The following is a 20,268-nucleotide window of genomic DNA, read 5'->3' as shown; positions in this document are numbered from 1 at the left end:
CAGACTATCGAATCATTAATCTACGGTGAAGCCAAGGCAGATGGGTACAGTCTTTGTGATTATTACTCTACGGTGAAGTCATGGAAAATGAGTACAGACTATCGAATCATTAATCTACGATGAAGCCAAGGCAGATGGGTACAGTCTTTGTGTTTATGACTCTACGGTGAAGTCATGGAAGATGAGTACAGACTATCGAATCATTAATCTACGGTGAAGCCAAGGCAGATGGGTACAGTCTTTGTGTTTATTACTCGACGGGGAAGTCATGGAAGATGAGTACAGACTATCGAATCATTAATCTATGGGTGAAGCCAAGGTAGATGGGTACAGTCTTTGTGTTTATTACTCTACGGTGAAGTCATTGAAGATGAGTACAGACTATCGAATCATTAATCTACGGTGAAGCCAAGGTAGATGGGTACAGTCTTTGTGTTTATTACTCCACGGTGAAGTCATGGAAGATGAGTACAGACTATCGAATCATTAATCTACGGTGAAGCCAAGGCAGATGGGTACAGTCTTTGTGTTTATTACTCTACGATGAAGTCATGGAAGATCAGTACAGACTACATGTTAATTATTCTACGGTGAAGCCAAGGAAGATGCGTACAGTCTATTTGTTTATTACTCTACGGTGAAGTCACGGAAGACGAGTACAGACTACATGTTTATTATTCTACGGTGAAGCCAAGGTAGATGCGTACAGTCTGTGTGTTTATTACTCTACGGTGAAGGCAATGTGGATGAGTACGGTCTATGTGCTCATTACTCTAAGGCTTAGCCATGGAGAACAGGGCAGCAGGGTCCGCGGCGCGACCTCCATGGCGGGTAAACAAACAGTCAGCAGGGGTCCGGGGGAGAACTGCGCTGATCCACGCACCACGCCATGTCCAGCCCGAGCCGCCGGCGCACCGCGAAGAAGGCGATCCTGGGGCGCCGCTGCTTCTGCCGGGGCTCCGGCTCCGGCGACCAGGCCGGCGTCCACCGCTTCCCGCCCGCGTGGCGCGAGCTGTGGCTCAGCGGCGAGCTGGCGGACGCCACGCTAGCCAGCAGCGACGGCGCCAAGTTCCGCGTGCACCGCGTCATCCTGTCGGCCGTCAGCCCCTACTTCCGCCTCGTCTTCACCAACACCATCGACGGGTGAGTCGGCCTTCTTTCACGCATTACGCACAACACGCGTGAATCCAGGCGCCAAAGGTTGGTGGGAACCCGTTCCGAGTGAACGTTCTTCAATATTTACTTCAGTTAGAAAATCAAATGGAATGGGCCTCGGCCGTAACGTACCGACGTTACACATACCTGTTTCTTCTTTTTTTTTTTTTAATATTCGGATACGCTGTATTCTCAAGGATCCCTGCAGAACCACAGGATCAATGACATCTCTCGTTGAAAGCAGTCTCGGCTACGTTAAGAAAGCACAACATGCCGACGGCCGCGTCACTGCATAGCGTTGCCTAATGTTAACAAACATACGGTAATTTCCGGGAAAACAGTAGGAATTTTTAAAAACCTGTTTTCTGGGTAATTAAAGGAACGTCTTTTGGGTTAAATAATAAAATTGGAATTTTAATTATTTTTTTAACGGAAATGCCGTGAACCTTGAAATTTATTGCAAGCACTACCTACAATTCAGTCAAGGTTCTGGGCTTCTAACCAACTTGGCGCCTTAAACCCGGTTACCATGTAATCATGCAGACGAGGCCACCCTGTGGCATCGCCCATCACCAGCTGACATGGGGCCGTCTAGCAACAGTTATAAACATTATAAAATTTTACTCAACAAACGGATTGCTGACAACATGAAAGGCGATCTTCAGGTAACGGACGTGGCGGACCTCAACACGAGCTCATGAGCGTCTTGATTATCAACTCCGCACGTTGCTTCCCCAAACACGAAACTGAGCTCGTACTTAAATTTTTTGGAAAGGGGGGGGGGGGGAGAACCACCTGGTACACCAGGAAGCATAAAACCATTGATGGCATTGGTTATGAGAGTTCCAGCCGGTAATTTATTTAAGTGTTACATCTTAGCTCTCGGTATAACATTTGGTAGGGGTACTTTCGTAAATGGAACGGAAGTAACATGGAACGAAAACGTGCATCCACGGTGCTGCCATCTGTGGTGGATGGCATAAATTAACGTTCACAAGGCCATAGGGAAACTTTATAGTATTAAATGTTTAATGAATTTTAACAAGATTGATAGTATTTTAATAAAATTCATTGTCTAAAAATAAGTCCAAAACCAGGTTTTAGTATTTTTTTTAAGGACTATTACACTTTTATCGGAGACGTTTCATTAATATTTTAAGATTTCGGTCTGCTTATCAAACGATTCAATAGTCAACGTAGCTGCTCCGGCAGAGAATTATAAGGCGGGAGCAGAAACTACGTGCTATTCACGACTTGAAATGTAGTTGAAAACACAATTTGCTTATATAGATTTATCACACTCGGCATTGTTTTAAAGAATTGGTGTCCAATTTTCTATTGTAAATGTATTTGCAAGAATTATAACACATGCATTTTCTCGTTACCGAGGTTAGAAGCTACATAATAATGGTGAGTACTGAAATACTCGCTCAAAATTTTTAAAAATATTTTTTCATGCTCTTCACTAATCCCGTTGTAAGTTAGACCACCCTACTCTCAGATATCCCTCTCCCCCTTCCGCACTCAGGACATAAATTTCAACTACGAGAAAGCAAGTAGGGCCACTGGCCGAGGGGGATGGCTCAAAGTTTAAACGTGGAACTTAAGTCAGGGAGGATCCATCCTGAATTACGTTTTTCATTGTTTTCCCGATAACTCATTAGGAAAATTCTTGGATAGTTCCTAGCTCTATACAAGTGCCGATACCTTCTCCGGTTTCCCCTGTTGTATTGATTGTATCCGTCTCAAATGACATCGTTGTTGACGGGGCGTAAGACCTTAAGGACCCTCCTACATTGGCACATATACGGTGTGCAGAACTTCAGAAAAAACTCAAGATATTCTAGTGGGTTTTATTTGCAAAAAGCATTTGAAAATTCTCTGAGGGCGAATGAGTAGTTCTATTAGCGTATTAATTTTTTTAACTGTACTTTTTGGAGAGTGAAAAGGGCTGAATTACGTGTTTTCAGATTAACATTTAGAAATGAAAAGCCAGTTAAGCTTCTTGAAAGCACTCAAGGGTCTTGAACTGCGCCTTATTTTCATAACTCCACCGTATAATGTTATGGTTACCGCTTAGATATCAAAGTAACCATATGCACGAAGAGAAGATTTCGCCTCATTAGAGGAGATACCGCGCTAGAAAAACCAGTGAGTCGCACTTACCATCCCGCGTCACTAACACAGATAGCAACACCCCTGACTAGGCGAGCCCTTCATGCCTATCCACCTGTCCACCACGACGGAAATTCTATCGAGGTCTCTATTGTCATCGGTCAACTCTGAGGTGGTTTGGCTGCAAAGTTGGTGGCTCACTGTGTCTTACCAAGACCAGTTTCTCGAAACCTTGTTATCATTCCTGCCTGAGACTTCTGATGTAAGATTGGGATGGTTTTGATGCAATAGGTTTTGGTTGCTAACTTCAGATAGCCTAATAAGAGAAAGATGTATACAGCTATATAGGCATTTCAAGCGAGGACTGACAATCACCATCCTGAAAATGACGTCCAGTTCGTGGATGCTAGAGACTGAGATCAAATAATATATTTTGTGTATTGTTATTATCATCATTATGAACTTCTTCTCATTGTTTCGTAACATAGGCGAATTAAGGATGCACAAAGTCTGCTTCCGAATACCTATGTCAGTCATTTCATTCAACTTTGGGGGGATTCACTGACATGCAGTCAGCGGAATGAGAGCTCTAACGTGTAGTAGCAAGCATATCCCAATCGTGTTTGAACATCTTCGTGCGAAGAAAAAAAAATGACCAGGCGGGTGAAAATCATATACTGTCATTTTTAAAGTATTTCGGCTCCAGCCGTATCTTGGATGTAGGCCGATATCTTGAATTGTGTTACTCTGAGGAAGCCATCTGAATCGCCACAATTTTGGTTTTTCACCTTTATCGTCGCCAACATACTTGATAATCTTGACCTTCAGTAAAACTCCTACAGGATGGGCTCAGTGTGAAATGAGTTGCCTGCCTCGCGGCTTGCTGCACCTCCCTTGTCCAGGAAGCAGAGTCTGGACCGCGAGAAGTCCGTCGACCTGCCGGGCCGACTGCTGGAGATCCTGCTGGAGCACGCGTACACGGGCGCGTGCCGCGTGGCCGCTGACAACGTGCAGGAGCTGCTGCCCGCCGCCGACCGCTACAGCTTCGGCGAGGTGGTGCAGCGCTGCTGCCACTTCCTGCTGCGCGAGCTCACGCCCGCCAACTGCCTGGGCGTGCTGCGGTTCGCGCGCCACTACTTCTGCCGCAACCTGGAGCAGACCGGCGACAGGTGGGTCGCTGGACTTCTCCGTCCGTCCTCCTCCTACTCCTCATCCAACACATCCTCCATCCTTTTACTTCTCCTATTCTTCCTTCTACTCCTCTTTATCATCTTCCATTTCCTCCTCTTCTTTCTCATAATCTGTTCCTCATCTTCATTCTTGCCTCCTCATCTTCATCCTGATCTTTTTCTTCCTCCAATTCTTACTGCATCCTCCTACTCTTATTATTTCTCTTCGTCTACGATTCCTCCTAATCCTCCTCCCCTGGCGCCTACTTGCACAAAAATAGAAATAAAAAAAAAATTCAGATGTTCATTTCACCACAGGCTAAAATTAAAACCAATGTGCCTAATACTTGCTGCGTCTTCGATTGGTTTACATTTCATGCGGACTGTGGCGTATGCAAACAGCAAAAAAAAAGGGGGGGGGGAGAATTATTTAGTTTGGGGATATATCATACCCCACCCCCTCTCAAAAAATTATTCTAAAATATATATTATTCCCACCAACAAACAGAAATTTCTTCACCGATTGCCTTGAAATTTTGACACAACTTTGCATTCGAGTACGTGCGTGTTTTTATATACCAATATCACAACTGTGACAGGTAAAAAGATGGATAGAAATATATATAGATATAATTATACATATTAAATATGTTCAGTGTTATGGAGCGGCACTTATAGAGATTTATAGATATAGGTATTTAAAGAAGAGAGACAGATGAATATAGGGAGATTTAGATGTATAGATAAATTGAGGTAAAGAGATATAAAGAGGTAGATGAATATATGTAGCTAGAGAGATAGATGGAGAAGGATAGAGAGGTCTACATAGATAGATAATTAGAGAGATATAGATAGTGAAATGCTTTGTATATGTGTACATAGTTCAAACAAAAAAAATACATATGGGCAATTCAACGCAGTCTGGGCATTAGCTGATTGTTTAAGTTATAAAAGAAACAAAATAAATGTTAAAGCTGTTTAGATAACATTTTTTAATAAAACTAAAAACTAAACCTTTCTAAATAATGGTAGGGGATTCTTTCGGAGGCTGGTATGAATGCCCAGTAGGGTGCTCCTTAGCCGTAGTTTATTTCCCAAAAGTTAATTTTAATCAACAAATAAAGCAGGCTGTCAAAATTTCATTTGAAAGGACTAATACCAGGCGACCCTCAAACGCCTTGAAATTGGAACAATCCTTCAAATAAGATGAAAAATTAAAAATATTATATTTATATAATTAATATAAGAGAAATACATTTTAAGAGCAATTATTTCTTTAAAATCAAAACATTACGTAAAATAACATTCAACATTATGTTTTCCTACGAGAGGATTTAGTTACAGTTGGGTATTTTTTTTTTACGGTTTTCGGCAACGATCAGTAAAACAATTTGTTCTCATTTTTATATTTTGTGAGAATGTTATTATATTCCTGAATTATTTTGATACCTCTTTCTGCAGCTTCATTCACAACAACTGTCTTATGAAGTTTTTCAATATCACTTGTGTAACCAGGAAGGGTCTTTGTCGTGGAAATCGGTGGTGTTAGAAAATCTCGCGAAGAAAATTTAGTAACGGGAGTTACAAAAGACCAAAACTTGTTGTTTGTAAAGGAAGAAAAATCATTTGGGCACAGAACGTAAATCTTTAACTTTATCTGCTTACAGCATAACTTCAGGCGTAATTTTCTTAGCCGTGGCTGGAACATTGTCATCAAATAAGAATAGAGCCACAGTTTCGGGAGCTAAGAAGATACGTTTTACAAGTTAGTCGTTATCTGATACATTTAAATCATGCTGAGTGGTATTTAAAAACTAGTTGTACGTTACGGTATGTGCCTAAATATTTGCTGAAATTATGTGGAAAAGAATTTTAAGGTTCAGGCTATCATTTAAAAATAAAACTTTTAAGAAAAATATCCTTTTTTTATTTTAAAACGGCAGGAGTTAGAAAAATTCAGCAGCAGCCTTACTGATTTCTTTATCTATATCCTGATAGTTTATTTGTTGACGCATGAATAGGAAATCATGTTAAGGTGCTTTAATTGCTTTGAGATAGAAACTACGTGTGAATGTACACTTGAGCAAAAAAAATCATAATCTTTTTAATCCGTTGTTCTCCCTATTAGATTACTTAAATTGATCTTTAAATAGGTAAATTTTGAGTATATAAATTGCCTTTGACAGCCCCCTAGCATGACTTACAGCTCCTGGGGTACAAAATTACATCCCGTTCTTTGTCATGCAGCCAATAAAGATCATAGTTTCTTAACTCCAACAATTCTCGATAAGCATCTCGCTGTTGTTTCTGTGCAGAAAGATGAGTTTAAGAAATCTAAGAATGGTTGAGACAACATTACCAGTCAATCCATTTCTACGAGTTATGTAAATGTTCTTGTCGAGTTTTTTTTTCTCTCAGATTTTGATAAATCTTTTGAAAAGCGGCATGTTTTGATCAGAAGTTTCACTCATTAGTATCTCTAAACAGCTCCTCAAAACTAACACAAAAAGCTGATGACGGCTAGGGAGGTACAACAGATTACGATTTAAAATTTTATAGATTTTTACAAGCACCATTTAGTCGACCTTTATTACTTGCGATCGTATCAAAGCAAAGTGGCTGAATGTTATCGGTTATACCTCACTTCTCCACTGCTTGGTAAACAGCCACGGCTTGTTCTTGTCCCAAAGAAGTTGGTATTTGAGGGACGCTCAACAATTGCTCCTTACCTTTAAATGTTACTATTATTGCCAATATATCAATTTTTCAACACCTGTGAATGCTTGGGACAACTTTCCATTCCAATGCTATACTAATTCTTGGCAGTCAGTCGTTTAGGTTAAATTTGTGATGAATTTCTGTGTGTCTCACTTCTATAGATTATTCTCGAAGGCGTTAAAAATAAGTTGGATTTATTACCAGCTGATCATTATCACGCCCCAAAGCTTCTGCAGCAACCACTAATTGTAAACCCCATTTCTATCAGTGATTTTACACTTATCAAAAACTTCAGAGAAACGTCTAGAGTTTCTGAAACTTGTTTCTGCTGTGGCAGTTGCTGATATTTGCTTATCGATGACAGAAGAATTTTAAATGTCTTCACCACCCTCACGGATTAGGATGCTTGATGATAAATCAGCAGTTTTTGATGTATCAAAATATTTTTCATGTCTTCATAAGTTATGTTTTTCCTGGAAGCTTCCTTTGCGTTGTGCTTTAGTGCTATTTCTTCGTTGTGGTTTATTTTTCCATCCACAAGAACAATGGATTCGGACTTTTTTTGGCGCTGAAGCATTAATAAATTCTTATCCTCTTTATTTTGCATCTTTCCCAAAGTATCTGCATAATATATGTCAAAAATATCATGCGTAGTTTCCAAAAAAAATATATATATATTTTATCTGAAGTTCTAGACAAATGTTTCTGCAAATGTTTTGTTTCATCATATAGTTCGACTAACTTATCGATGGAGTGGTCAGTTCTTCCAGTAGGAAGTCACATTTTTTCTCAAAAAATAGAAACATTTAGAATCACCAATGCTGCACTTTCTTTCGTTGTATTTAATAATATTATATTGTAGGAAAAAACCACTTAACCCTGACTCTTGGAAGATAGTTTGGCTCTAATTATTTGATTGGTAATGTAGCCAAAAAGAGTGAAATAAAAAACACTCTACTTAGTGAGACAAACTACCTGAAGAAGTTGCTGCCATTTTACAAGTCTAGGAAAAATCACATCACAAAAGTCACTTTATAACAGCAGCACCAACCGAACTGAAACAATAATTGAGAAATCAATCATCCAAGACAACACCATATTGTGTTATAATTAAGTAGATAAAGCACGTTACAAAAAATCTGTTACTTTGCTATAATACCACAGAGATACTAAAGTGGTATAGGTAGGAAGGTAGCAGAAAGCACAAGAACACAGCTTTTGTCATCTTTTGGCAACTCGATGAAGTGCATGTGGTTGGGTCTCACAATACCATCTCGTACACTGGTGGGTAATAATAAATCATATAAAATAATGCACACAGCAAATATGTAGTGATTTTTCATACTAAATTAGCAATAGCGAATCAAATGTTATATAAAAATGGCACGCTAATTAAATCAATGAAATCTCGCATTAATTTCCATTTCTAATAAATTATTAATGAATTCACGAGTACTTACAATTAATAACACAAAAACCATAACTAATTAGGTATATCGTTGAAATTGTCAACTAAATAGTGTGATCTTGCCCATGTTGGCAATTTTATTGCACTTGATGTAATGGCTATCACATATCTCAATCCTCCAAACACCCTTAAATGTCACCTCACGAATCGACCAAAGAGCCAAGAAAAATGTATACAAGGTCGCAGAAAGGAAAATTATCAGCAGAATAAAACTCGTAACAGGAATGATGGTCGTCATCAATGAAAATCTGCCAGAAAATAAAATTACTTTAAAAATAAATAAATAACTGAAAAATATCTTATGAGTGAAAATTCCAAATTTCCAAAATTCCATGGTCGATGAGGGTCGTCTTGCAATTGCCCGATTGAGATAAAACTTTGCACAATTCTTTTTTTTTTTTTTTTGATTGAAACAAGACAGGGGAGCGGGAGCTAACCATTTAAAATGTTGTAAAATAAGGACCAACCTAATGTCCAGTTATCGTCATGCGATATCACACTGCGATAATTAGACATTTTTTTTTACAGTACACTGTAAAAACGTTTTTGTACTATTAGAAAGATAGTCCTTAGAATCTCAGTTGCCAACGATATCACTTGTAAAATTGCGAGGCGGAGTTTTGTGCCATATACAATTTTACAAAGTTCTTCCTTGCAGTTTTACTAGTGATATCGTTGGCAACTGAGTTTTCAAGTATTTTACTTGTAATGTGTAGAAATTTTTACAGTGAACGAACGTTAAAGAACAAAGTGACAAACAGTTCTGAAAGCAGGAAGGACTTTTTTGCAAGTGAAAATCTCTGCCCTTGCAATCGATCGAATGCTTAACCCTCGGCTTGCTTTCCAAAAGATCTAAATGCTCAGCCTGAAAACATACTGAAATTGTAAGATATCTAAAAATTTGAGTAATCATTTAATATTTAACATAAAATTATAATTTATTTGCGATGTTTTTGGACTAATTTACATATTTGACTTGAACAATTTTCATATAATTAGATTTTTAGGTACAGTGTACCTGCAATTAACATAGTGCCTCCATTGTTTTAACATCTATATATTTCCCTTTCCCCTCTCATTGATCATTTTAAAGTAGAGAAGAAAAGTTATGAAATGAAGGTCTCGAGATCTGAAAGTAACTGGAAAGATTAACGTGAAATAATAATATTTTTATTTTCTTATATTGGTCAAAAATATCCATGTTATTAAATCCGCTGAAACTTATGGAAACATAATTCCAACACATATATATATATTAATTTTCTAAACAAAATAAACTTTTAAAACACAATTTAATGTTTTAACGAGGCCAAATTTTCCGTATAAATGTCGTTCCCATTTTTAATTTTTCATATATATTTATTCATGATATTATTTACAGTTAGTTTTTAAGAGACTGGCTTTAGAAGGGTACTAATTATATATAGTGACTTTTCTTTTACATCATATGATATCTAGCTGCGGTTTATTTTGTCACGTCTATAACCATAACCAAAAGTGATTGCCTGTCTTTAGATTTCATTTATACGGATTAAACCATATCATTTTACACAAAATTTGTTACCATGGATTCACATTCCAGAGGTCCTGGATTCAAATCCTGAATTTCCCATGGTTGCCCAAAATCATTCCAGGCAAACACTAGAGTTATTTCAGACAGTAGACTACGGGCCGAATCCTTCTATAACATCCCTGGATTTCGTTGTTAATTGTCGCCATGTCTAATTACTGCTAAGGAACCGGAAAATGTGTCGGTTCATATACCTGCAGGATAGACATGATTGTGCTGTGTTTTCTCGGATCTCAAGTCATTTTCTCACTGGCTGCTGTCCTCGAGAGAAGTAAATACTTGTCGTGAATCACCTTAGCTTTATTCTACCGTTCAGATTATTTTGGCTCGTTATTAACTCCTACTTTTCATAGGCGTGCCAAAAAAGCGCACATAAATACATGGCAAAATAATAAATTAAAAAATTTGTGTGGTCGCCACTCGCATTAGAAACTAAATTTAACATATAATGGTAAATAAACGTGTTCAAGTATGCGAGTAAGCAAGAATGCAATTATTGTGCAATGATAAAGTGTAAAAGTACGTAAATATCCACATATAGTTTACTATATTTAAAAAAAATGACATAGGGCATTCTACTCATAATCCTCCCCTCTGCTCTTTGAAACATTTTAACCCCTGTTCGTTGCACTTCTCGTTTCCCGAAGGCATTATTACACTTCCGTTACGCTCTGAAGATGACATCGCCTCGTCTCACACTACCAGGTCTCACTTCAAGAAACATAACAGTGTTTGGAGCCTTCCTTGTCAGATGTGTTGGTACCTGATCCTCACAGTTCTGCCTTGATGAGACGATGGCTGGCGGGGGTTCCCTCAGGTTCGTGAAGGTGAACTTCAAGCGCATAGCCGAGGAGAGCTCCGAGTGGTGCGAGATGCAGGTGGAAGAACTGGAGCGCCTGCTGAGCGACGACGAGCTCAACGTCGCCGACGAGGCGGTGGTGTTCCGCGCCGTCACGCGCTGGGTGGACGCCGACCCGGAGTCGCGCGCGCCCTTGCTGCCGCGCCTCTTGCTGTGCGTGCGCTACGGCTTCTTCGACCTGGACTCTTTCACCGAGATTGTGCTCCGGTGCAAGTACGTCGAGCAGAGCCCGGTGAGCGAGAGCAAACACCGCCTTCCTTGCACTCCCATGCCAACCTCTGAATTCCCTCCTCGTCCCAAGTCAAGAACGGCTTCCCTCCCACTCCGAACCCAACCACTGCCTCCGTCTCACTTCCACCCAACTACTTTCGCACTCCCACTCCCAAGCCAAAGTTGGCTTTCTCCCATTCTGAGCCAACCACCACACCAGAGAATAATACTTTGTAAAGAGCAAGGGGAATGTGTACCTCACAGACAGGCAACACCAATGACTAATAATTAGAGACCGTAAAACAGGTGAAAATTCAATAGTTTATACCTGAGCGCTGCTTCTGTTACTTTCTCACACATTACATGGAGAACATTGGGCCAATAAAAAACCTTCAAAGAAGTTTCAAATTACAGTTACGTCTCACAGGACAGGAGCCACTGAGAGAGTTATTTTTGCCTGAGTGTACATAGATTTATGGAGTCTAGCCCGAGAATTTATTCCAGTCCCTACTGTATTATATAAATACGCTCATTGCTGACTGATTGACTGACTCTGTAACGATGTATGAATTATGTTTGCATGCGCTTAAAGCGTGAACTTTTTATTGCTCGTTGCTAACCTGTTCCTCCTAGCATTTCTGCCGAGCCCGTGGCGCAAAGATAATGTGCATGGGGGCATAGCATCAGCAAAGCAATAGCTGTGTGTGGCATGACAAACTTAGGCAATTCTTAAAAGAAAATAGGCCTTTCAGTGTTTAAGATAAAATTATTTATTGCATAACTCACGCGCGCAATCTGTAATTCAACGTAAGGATATCGTTAGAGATCGGTGAACGGGACATTTCGTAGGTTCATTTCACCATAGGCTAAAATTCAAACTTTTGTAATTGCTGCATCTTCATTTTGAACACATTTCACGCGGACGCCAAGATGTCATTTACAAGACTGCCATCAAAGAAGTTCCGAATCATAAGCCAACCACTCAAGTCTCTCAGAATCTTAGCAGTCAATGGAAACGTGACATCGGCCCTATTATAATACTTATGTCTCTGAAGTCCATCTGGCCGGTCAGTGAATGCGCGAATATTTCCAGTCCCTAGGTATGAAGGATACACTTTGGGATTTAAGTGCCAAAAAACGAAGGTTTTTGAGTGTTTTTGTTTACGCTTGATTATTTTGCTATCAGGCCTATCGAGGTTTTGGTTATTGCTGCCTTGTTAAACTATTACACAAATAGGAACCAGAAAATTAGTGGTTCCAATGGTTCTTTGCATACATGGAGAAATATTCCCTGGCACTTGCTGCAGACTTGTGAGATTCCCAAATGGTAGCCTAAATTTTAATCGAAAATAGGGCTTAGGCTTCGCTAATTTACGTCACGCGTTCCCTAAACCCTTGCGGGACGGGATATGCTCCTAGAAGGGCAGAATCCTAAGGGAAACGGATACGCCATTTCATCGCATTTTGGAGGCGTCGGTGAAGAGCTATGTCGAGAGGCTGAGACCACCCATCCCAGCATCCACCACCCAACCCCTAGTCCATTCAGCAACCAATAGCTTCCATGCCGGCTAGCTGCCGCTCCCCGCCCCCCTTCACGGAGCAGGCAGTATAGGTGTTCATCCAGGCCTCTCAACAACTCTGCGACTCCTCAGAACATCCCACAGAGAGTCCGGAATCCAGCTGAGGACCTATCCAACCTCCACAAGCTCACTAGGCTAGTACCGGAGCAGTGTAACGCTGCTCACTCGTCCGCTCGTTTCGGAGTAGGGACTCCCAGGGCTTGCTCGTAAAGTTCCGAGCGACCACGCACCAAGGGCGAGACCAACACCACACATCCTGGGCTCTTTGAGGAGTATCTCCCAGTCAACATTTGGCCGCCCCGCCCCATTACGTATATTTTTCATGTCAATTGGAGCTCTTCCGGCCTGTTACCAGGTAGCCTGTGTGATTTGATACTTTGTTATTTAAAGAGTCTAATGGTTTTAGATTCCTCCAATCGCCGAACCATATTTGAATTTTGGCTAAACGCAAAATGAAATGGCGAATACCACTGGTCTCTATGAAGAGCCCTCTTGTGATCTTGTCCCCAGCACGATTCCTAATTAGGCGCTGACTCTGGTCTCTGGCCGCGCAGGACCTGCAACGCCTCGTGGAGGAGCCGACGGTCTTCCTGACGCAGATGGCGACCAGCAACGCCACGGAGCTCGATCTAAAGCCGCACTTCTGCAGGCCGCGCATCCCGTACGAGGTGCTGTTCGCCGTTGGCGGCTGGAGCTCCGGCAGCCCCACCAACTTCATCGAGACCTACGACCCGAGGTGGGTGGCTGGAGGAACCAGTCCGCGGAGTGAAGCTGGGGTTATTCTTGTGTGTGAAGGAAAACAATCCGGGGCCGTATAACGTTAACCCTAGAAGTTTGCTTAATAGCTTGAAATAAATTCGTTGGGAATAAATGTGGAAAGGCAATCATGAAGTTAGTATTTGCTAAACAAATATGTTTAAAATACGTGAGAAATTAGTTAGGGTTAAATTGCACAATAAAGAAATACGTTTCTGCTGTCCATGTGTAATCATCACATATTGTTTGTTAATGTGCATCATGGTTAGACTTTTAATGTTTATTTTCTGACTCCCCAGATGTGCAATAAATACTTATATAGCCTTGTATTTTATATTTGTTTGTAAGAGACTGAAGCAACAAAAGACAAAATATATATCATGGTGGGTGAAAAAGACAAAACATACATCATGGTGGGTGAAGCCGAGACTTTGCCTGTTCAGATCGCAGCGCTGGTTCCTGTCGCAGCACACGGACAGCCTGCCACGCTCCTACCACGGCATGTGCGCGCTCGAAAACCTCATCTACGTGGTGGGCGGTTTCGATGGCCACGAGCACTTCAACTCGGTGCGCTGCTTCAACCCGGCCACCTCCGAGTGGCAGGAGCGCGCCTGCATGTACAACGCGCGCTGCTACGTCAGCGTCTGCGCGCTAGGTACGGTCCACTCGCCGCGGCTCCTGAGCCTCCCCTACCTCAACCATCAATTTCAAAATCCAACAAAGTCTTTGAAGGCCACAAGCACTTAAACTTGGTGCGCTTCTTAAACGCGGAACTCTCCCGGTAGCAAGAGAATGCTTGCATGTACAACGCACATTACTGCACCAGTGTCTGTGCGCTAGGTAATGTATGCTTATCATTGCTTCTGGACCTTCCTCATTCCCAAACTATTACTGACATAAGTCTTTAAAGCTTATATGAACTTCAACTTGGTGCAATACTTCAACGCAGCCACCTCCCAGTGGCAGGAGCATGCTTGCATGTACAACACTCACTACTACACCAGCACCTGTATGCTAGGTTCTGTGTGCACGCCATGGCTTCTGGGCCTTCCGCCTCCCCAAACTCTTACTGACGAAAGTCTTGAAAGCTTAAATTAACTTCATCTTGGTGCAATACTTCAACGCAGCAACCTCCCAGTGGCAGGAGCATGCTTGCATGTACAACACTCACTACTACACCAGCATCTGTGCGCTAGGTTCTGTGTGCACGCCATGGCTTCGGGGACTTCCGCCTCCCCAAACTCTATCTGACAGAGGCTTTGAAGGCCACAAGCACTTCAACTCGGTACGATGCTTCAACACGGTCACCTCAGAATAGCAGGGGCGAGTCTGCGAATACAATGCGCGCTGCTATGTTAGTGTCTGCACGCTAAGTATGGTCTGTTTGCCACAGTTTTTGATCCTCCTCTTCTCCTCAAAACCCATCTGACAGAGACTTTGAAAGCCACAAGCATTTATTTCATTACACGGCTACAACATGGTCACCTCCTAGAAACACTAGCGCGTCTGCAGGTACAATGCATGCTGCTATATCAGTGTCCTCCACTTCTCAAACTCCAGGCATTGCAAGCTGCAAGCACATCAATTCGGTGTGCTGCTTCAACAGCCACCTCAAAGTGGCAAGAGCGCGCTTGCACGTACAGCGTATGCTGTTACTTCAGTATCTGTGCATTAAGCATGTTTCAGCCGACCGCATATCGCAGATCTGAATACGCAGATACTAAAGTGACAAAAATATTCCTTCAGAACAATTAGCCTTTGCTTTTAAAAACGTGCGAATGGAGATAAAGCAAGCCCATTGTGATAAATGGTAGACATAAGACTATATAGTAACTGCTATCGAAGATCAATATTTTTTCAAAATTATGGCCACAGTAGTAATTTTTTGCATTAATTTTCTACGCTGAAATTTTGTGTTTGTTTACTTTGTTGAAATTTGACCAGTTCAGGTATCGTTACTATCCATAAATTTCGTTACTAACACAGATAAGTGAAAATAAATGATGTTGGATATGCTTCATCGAAAGTATAACGAATGACTCAAATAATTGGGGTTAAAATTCACATTGGTCTTGAGATTACCAGAAATGGACATAGGATAAAACATTTAAACATTTCAGCATTAGAATAATTCTGTTGGAGGAGGGGAAACAGGAGTATCCCGAAAATGCCAATTGTCTCAAGGCAACGTTCTCCATGTATCCCACTCGCAAAATATGTAGGTACCTACAGTTTCTGCTTCAATATCCGGACGCTTCGGTGCATGGCAGTCACGCCTCATCGTGAACTCTACTTGCAAGATCTCCTATATTTAATTATTACTGTAGTTGTGAAAGATATAATGAATACCTTATTTAAAAAGATATTATTATTTACTTTAAAAGTATTGTCACTTAGAACTTCTTTTGGCCAATCATTCAAGTTGATAACTTTACAAAATCAAACTTAAAAATTATTTCTCCCTCATAGGTTCAAACTTATAAGATTTTCATGAAAAGAAGTTTCTAATTCAAATGCATTCTCGATTGCAAGAAAACGCTTAGCAAGCATTCAGATGTGTGTGCCTTAGCATTTATGATCTTCACGTCACAACACCTTTTCTAAGTAAAGTGAGGGGAAAATAAAAATCGGAACATTTTTACGGACTCCTTCTTGGCGTCTGGGAAGGTCACGTCCGTCGAAATGCGTTAGCTAGTTAGTGAGTGATGGTTAATCAGAGTCAAGGCATGTCTACATACTATGCAGACTTATCGTACACTTACCGTCCTCCAATCATGGCCAATCAAAGAAACCAATCACAGCTAGGCTGCGAATGACGCTACAAAATTGATGTAACAGAACTCTAGGCCTTCAGTTGTTGAATGTATTTGAAGATGGCTGCAGCGAGGCATGTCTAAACGTTGAGGTCATATCATTTCCCTCCTACCCATCTGCGGACGTGGCGAGAACCGTGAAAGTCTTTCCAGACGCTTGGAACATGTGAACCAGGCCACGACCCATTTAAACGGCGTGACATCGTGAACAGGTAAAGCTTGATTTAATACAATTTCTTAAACATACGCCATTGCATTTTCGCACTGTTTGTCATGGGAAAATTCGAGAAAGCAAACTAAGAAATAAAATGAAAACCATAGGCGATATAGAAAACCTACTGTGTTCGTTGGTATTGTCGTCGTTGTGTTGTCCATAATATATGTTTAGCTATATCTTTGTGTTCGTATATTTGCTGCATTGCCCAGGTTTTGTGGTCTACCTGAATTTACTGCTATTGTTGAAACGGTCTCGTCGTTGCTAGCCCACTGTGTTCCTCTGCGCTGTTATTATTTTTCATGACTAAATTCCTTACACGTATTTCTCATGCGGTCTGATATTTAAGTTTGTTTGTGTTCGTCTGTGCTGTTGTCATCGGGTAGTCCACAATACAGGTTAAGGTTCAACGTTGGGTTTATCTCTCTGACATCACCTGATTTTGGCTTGTTCTCTGTGGATTTATGTTTCTATTTTTAATTCTTAATTTGCTTGCTTGAGTTTTTTTTTCCATGACAAACAATTAAAAACAGCAATGGCGTATTAAATCAAGATCCCCCACTGCACCATTCATCTGAAGCCCAGGTAAAGCTTGATGCGAAATGCGGGAAGCCACTACGGTGGGGTGTGTGTGCTCGGTCGTTGGTTCCGCAGACGGGCTTGTCTACGCCCTGGGCGGCTACAACGGGCGCATGCGCCTCAGCTCGTGCGAGAGGTACTACCCGCAGTACAACCAGTGGCAGATGATCCCTCCCATGCACAGGCAGCGCTCCGACGCCAGCGCCGCCGTGCTCGGCGGCAAGGTGAGCAACCAAGGGCCCGGCGAGGCAAGCAAACATTTCGTGCGGGTTCCCTCCCCCTTTTTTTATGTTTAACATCTCAGCACTCTGTATGCGGCATTTGGTGGGAGTTATTTCGTGAATGCGATGGAAATCAAGGATCGGTAACGGGTAACAACCACGGTGCTGCCATCTGTGGCGAATGGCATGAAGTGAAGTTAAAAATAAAAATACAAAGTGAATCTTTATAGTAATAAATATTTAATTGATTTTAACAAGGTGGGCAGTATTTTAATGCAGTTTGTGGTCAAAAATTAAATCATAACCTGGGGTTTAGTATTTTTCCAAATCTTTTTCTCTTTTATTGGAGCCGTTTCATTATAGAGTTTAATATTTCGGTCTGCAATAAAATTATTCTATAGTCAACGTAGCTACTCCGGCAGCGAACTCTAGCAGCTGGTGTGGAAAATACGCGTGTTTCGGGATCAGAAATCTATTTGAAAACCCGCTCAAACATTGTACAAAAATCATGTGATAAATATCAACCATTCTTAATATCTTATCTTCCTCTTCATTAACTTTGGTTATAAGATCACTTACCATATGTTATACTTTAAGAGGTAGAGCCTTGTGTATAAATTAGTATAGTTCTTAATTTAAAAAAAGTTTTATTGTACTCGTTCTGTACTTGTTGTGCCAGGCCGGAACAAACAGAAAAAACAGACGAAGACAAAAAAAAATTCAAATCTGTATATGTAATCCAGCTAAATAATTTAAATATAGGTTTCATATATTTTTATATTTAAATATTAATATATTTTTACATTGGTTTATAAGCATTTTTATTGTATACTAGCTGGTGTACCCGCGCTTCACTTCGGACATCTACAGACAGGACACGCTCGCACAACAATACATGACCATTCGTGTGGGTACGCCATTGCCGTTGGAAAAGCCGTCACCATGGATATGGCCCGTTGCCACGGAGACGAAGAAATCATTAACAATGCAATGGCGAAAATAATTAAATTTTGCTTCAAGGGGTTCTTTTCTCGCATTCTCCTCTGGACAGTGACCTTTCTCGTGTTTCGAAGTTCAAGTGTGCAGAATTTCAACTCAGTCAAATGAACGATGCGCGAACGCATAGAAGAGGAAGACACAAAAACTAATTTTTTTATAAGAAGGTAAATTAAAATGGTAGCTTACCTACAGTCTTTACTTAAACACATATTCATTAATAAACACATTGCACAGGACAGTTTAATCTCTTTCAATGTGGATTCATTTGGTTGTATTCAGATTTACTAGATTCAACAAATTTAATTTTTAAATTGTTGTGACTGAAGTATATTATGTGGGGGAAAATAATTTTAATTGGCCGACAAATAATGGAAGTTTGGATTTACCATACTAATTTGGTGGATTTCCTTTGAATTTTGAGATTACATAAACAAATTTAGGAGATGTATCACGGTTTCGTTAGAAATAACATAAACGTATTTTTTTTGGTTAGAAAGCAGAAGACAGTGCAGTCATCTCGCCCCACGGTCGTTTCAAATGATAAGAAAAAATTTACGAGTTCGAAATTTCATATTGACATCCCACAAAGCGAACTATAGGGCCGGTGTTCCAGGACACGAAAATAAAAGTTTAGGTGTTGAATACATTGCACCTGTACACTAACATTGCTCCTGGTGCACGATAGGCCACGGCCAGTCCCTTATCATTTGGGAAAGAATTTTAGTTCCCTATTCATTGCCGATCTGTTGCCCAAATTCCGCGCATGTGCCAAGCTCGCTTTTTCGTTGATTTTTTTCTGACGGTGGATCCGCATTTTGCGCCATATTCTCTTATATAGTCACTTTTGTCATCATCGTGGGATGAACCAAGCGTGTTGGTGTGGCAAATGAAACTTTGTGGTAGCGAACCTATCCTGAAAAAAAAAAAACATTTTGTACACTTTAACGGTCATAACAAGAAGTAATATCAACTTAAAAAAAAAACTACTTGAGAAAAATTTAGAAAGGTGGTTATATATATTTTTTGTGCTATTGTGCTGCTATCTCTAGTATTTCTGCAAAAAAACAATTGTATTGAAACGTCCGCTATAATGCGTTGGGACCAGTTCCTAGCCTCGCGCAGGGCACCGTGTATTAAAACGGTTTACCGATCTGTTCCTTTATTGGAAACGTGCTGGAATACGGCCCTGCGAGTGAGGTTACGGCCGTATCCCAGCAGGGGGGTTTAGAAACACCGCCCTTGGAGCGCCGAGCAGTCTCCCCCTGCGAGGTGAACGAACCCGCGGGTCGTGCGCTGACGCAGATCTACATCGCGGGCGGCTTCAACGGCACCGAGGTGCTGTCGTCGGCGGAGATGTTCGACCCGGTGAGCATGCAGTGGACGCTCATCGCGGCGCTGAGCCAACCCCGCTCGGGCATCAGCGTCATCGCGTACGAGGACCGCCTGTACGCCATGGGCGGCTTCGACGGCGTCACCCGCCTCAACTCCGGTGAGCGCGCGACTCCACAATCACTTTACAAAATACATTTTTAAAAATTATACGCTTTTGGAGTTAGTGCTTGACCAAATTTTGAAGTGAAACTACTACAATTTTCGAGCTTTACGAAAATTACGATTGCATGAGTGAAATATGAAGGTTAACAACGGGAGAACCAGGCGAGGAGGGAGATAATTAGGTACGTGGTGGCGGAACCGATAGAGGAGGAGAGTATGTCAAAGACGACACCACTACAAAGCATGCACTAGTGGTCGAATGTAAAGACGGCAAGGAGGGGGGAATAGATACGTAGCGTAAGATGATATATCCTAGTTTTAATGGCCGTAAGGGGAGACGGCAAGGGC

At 41.2% G+C, this 20,268-nt stretch overlaps 1 protein-coding gene across 1 annotated transcript in view; it reads left to right on the top strand.

Annotated features, from left to right (window-relative positions):
* Positions 1-815: 815 nt before the first annotated feature.
* The window catches only part of LOC134528500 (kelch-like protein 10), a 39,234-nt gene continuing 19,781 nt past the window's right edge, over positions 816-20,268 (top strand). The window contains exons 1-7 of the mRNA XM_063362212.1: positions 816-1,143; positions 4,173-4,439; positions 11,013-11,286; positions 13,399-13,580; positions 14,044-14,255; positions 17,282-17,430; positions 19,729-19,915. Of these exons, the coding sequence (XP_063218282.1) occupies positions 890-1,143; positions 4,173-4,439; positions 11,013-11,286; positions 13,399-13,580; positions 14,044-14,255; positions 17,282-17,430; positions 19,729-19,915 (1,525 nt within the window). The 5' untranslated portion in view covers positions 816-889. The remainder of the gene's footprint in view (positions 1,144-4,172; positions 4,440-11,012; positions 11,287-13,398; positions 13,581-14,043; positions 14,256-17,281; positions 17,431-19,728; positions 19,916-20,268) is intronic.

This window comes from Bacillus rossius, chromosome 1 (genome assembly GCF_032445375.1).
Source record: "Bacillus rossius redtenbacheri isolate Brsri chromosome 1, Brsri_v3, whole genome shotgun sequence".
Lineage (NCBI taxonomy): Eukaryota > Metazoa > Arthropoda > Insecta > Phasmatodea > Bacillidae > Bacillus > Bacillus rossius.
This window is presented reverse-complemented; position numbering and strand designations above follow the sequence as displayed.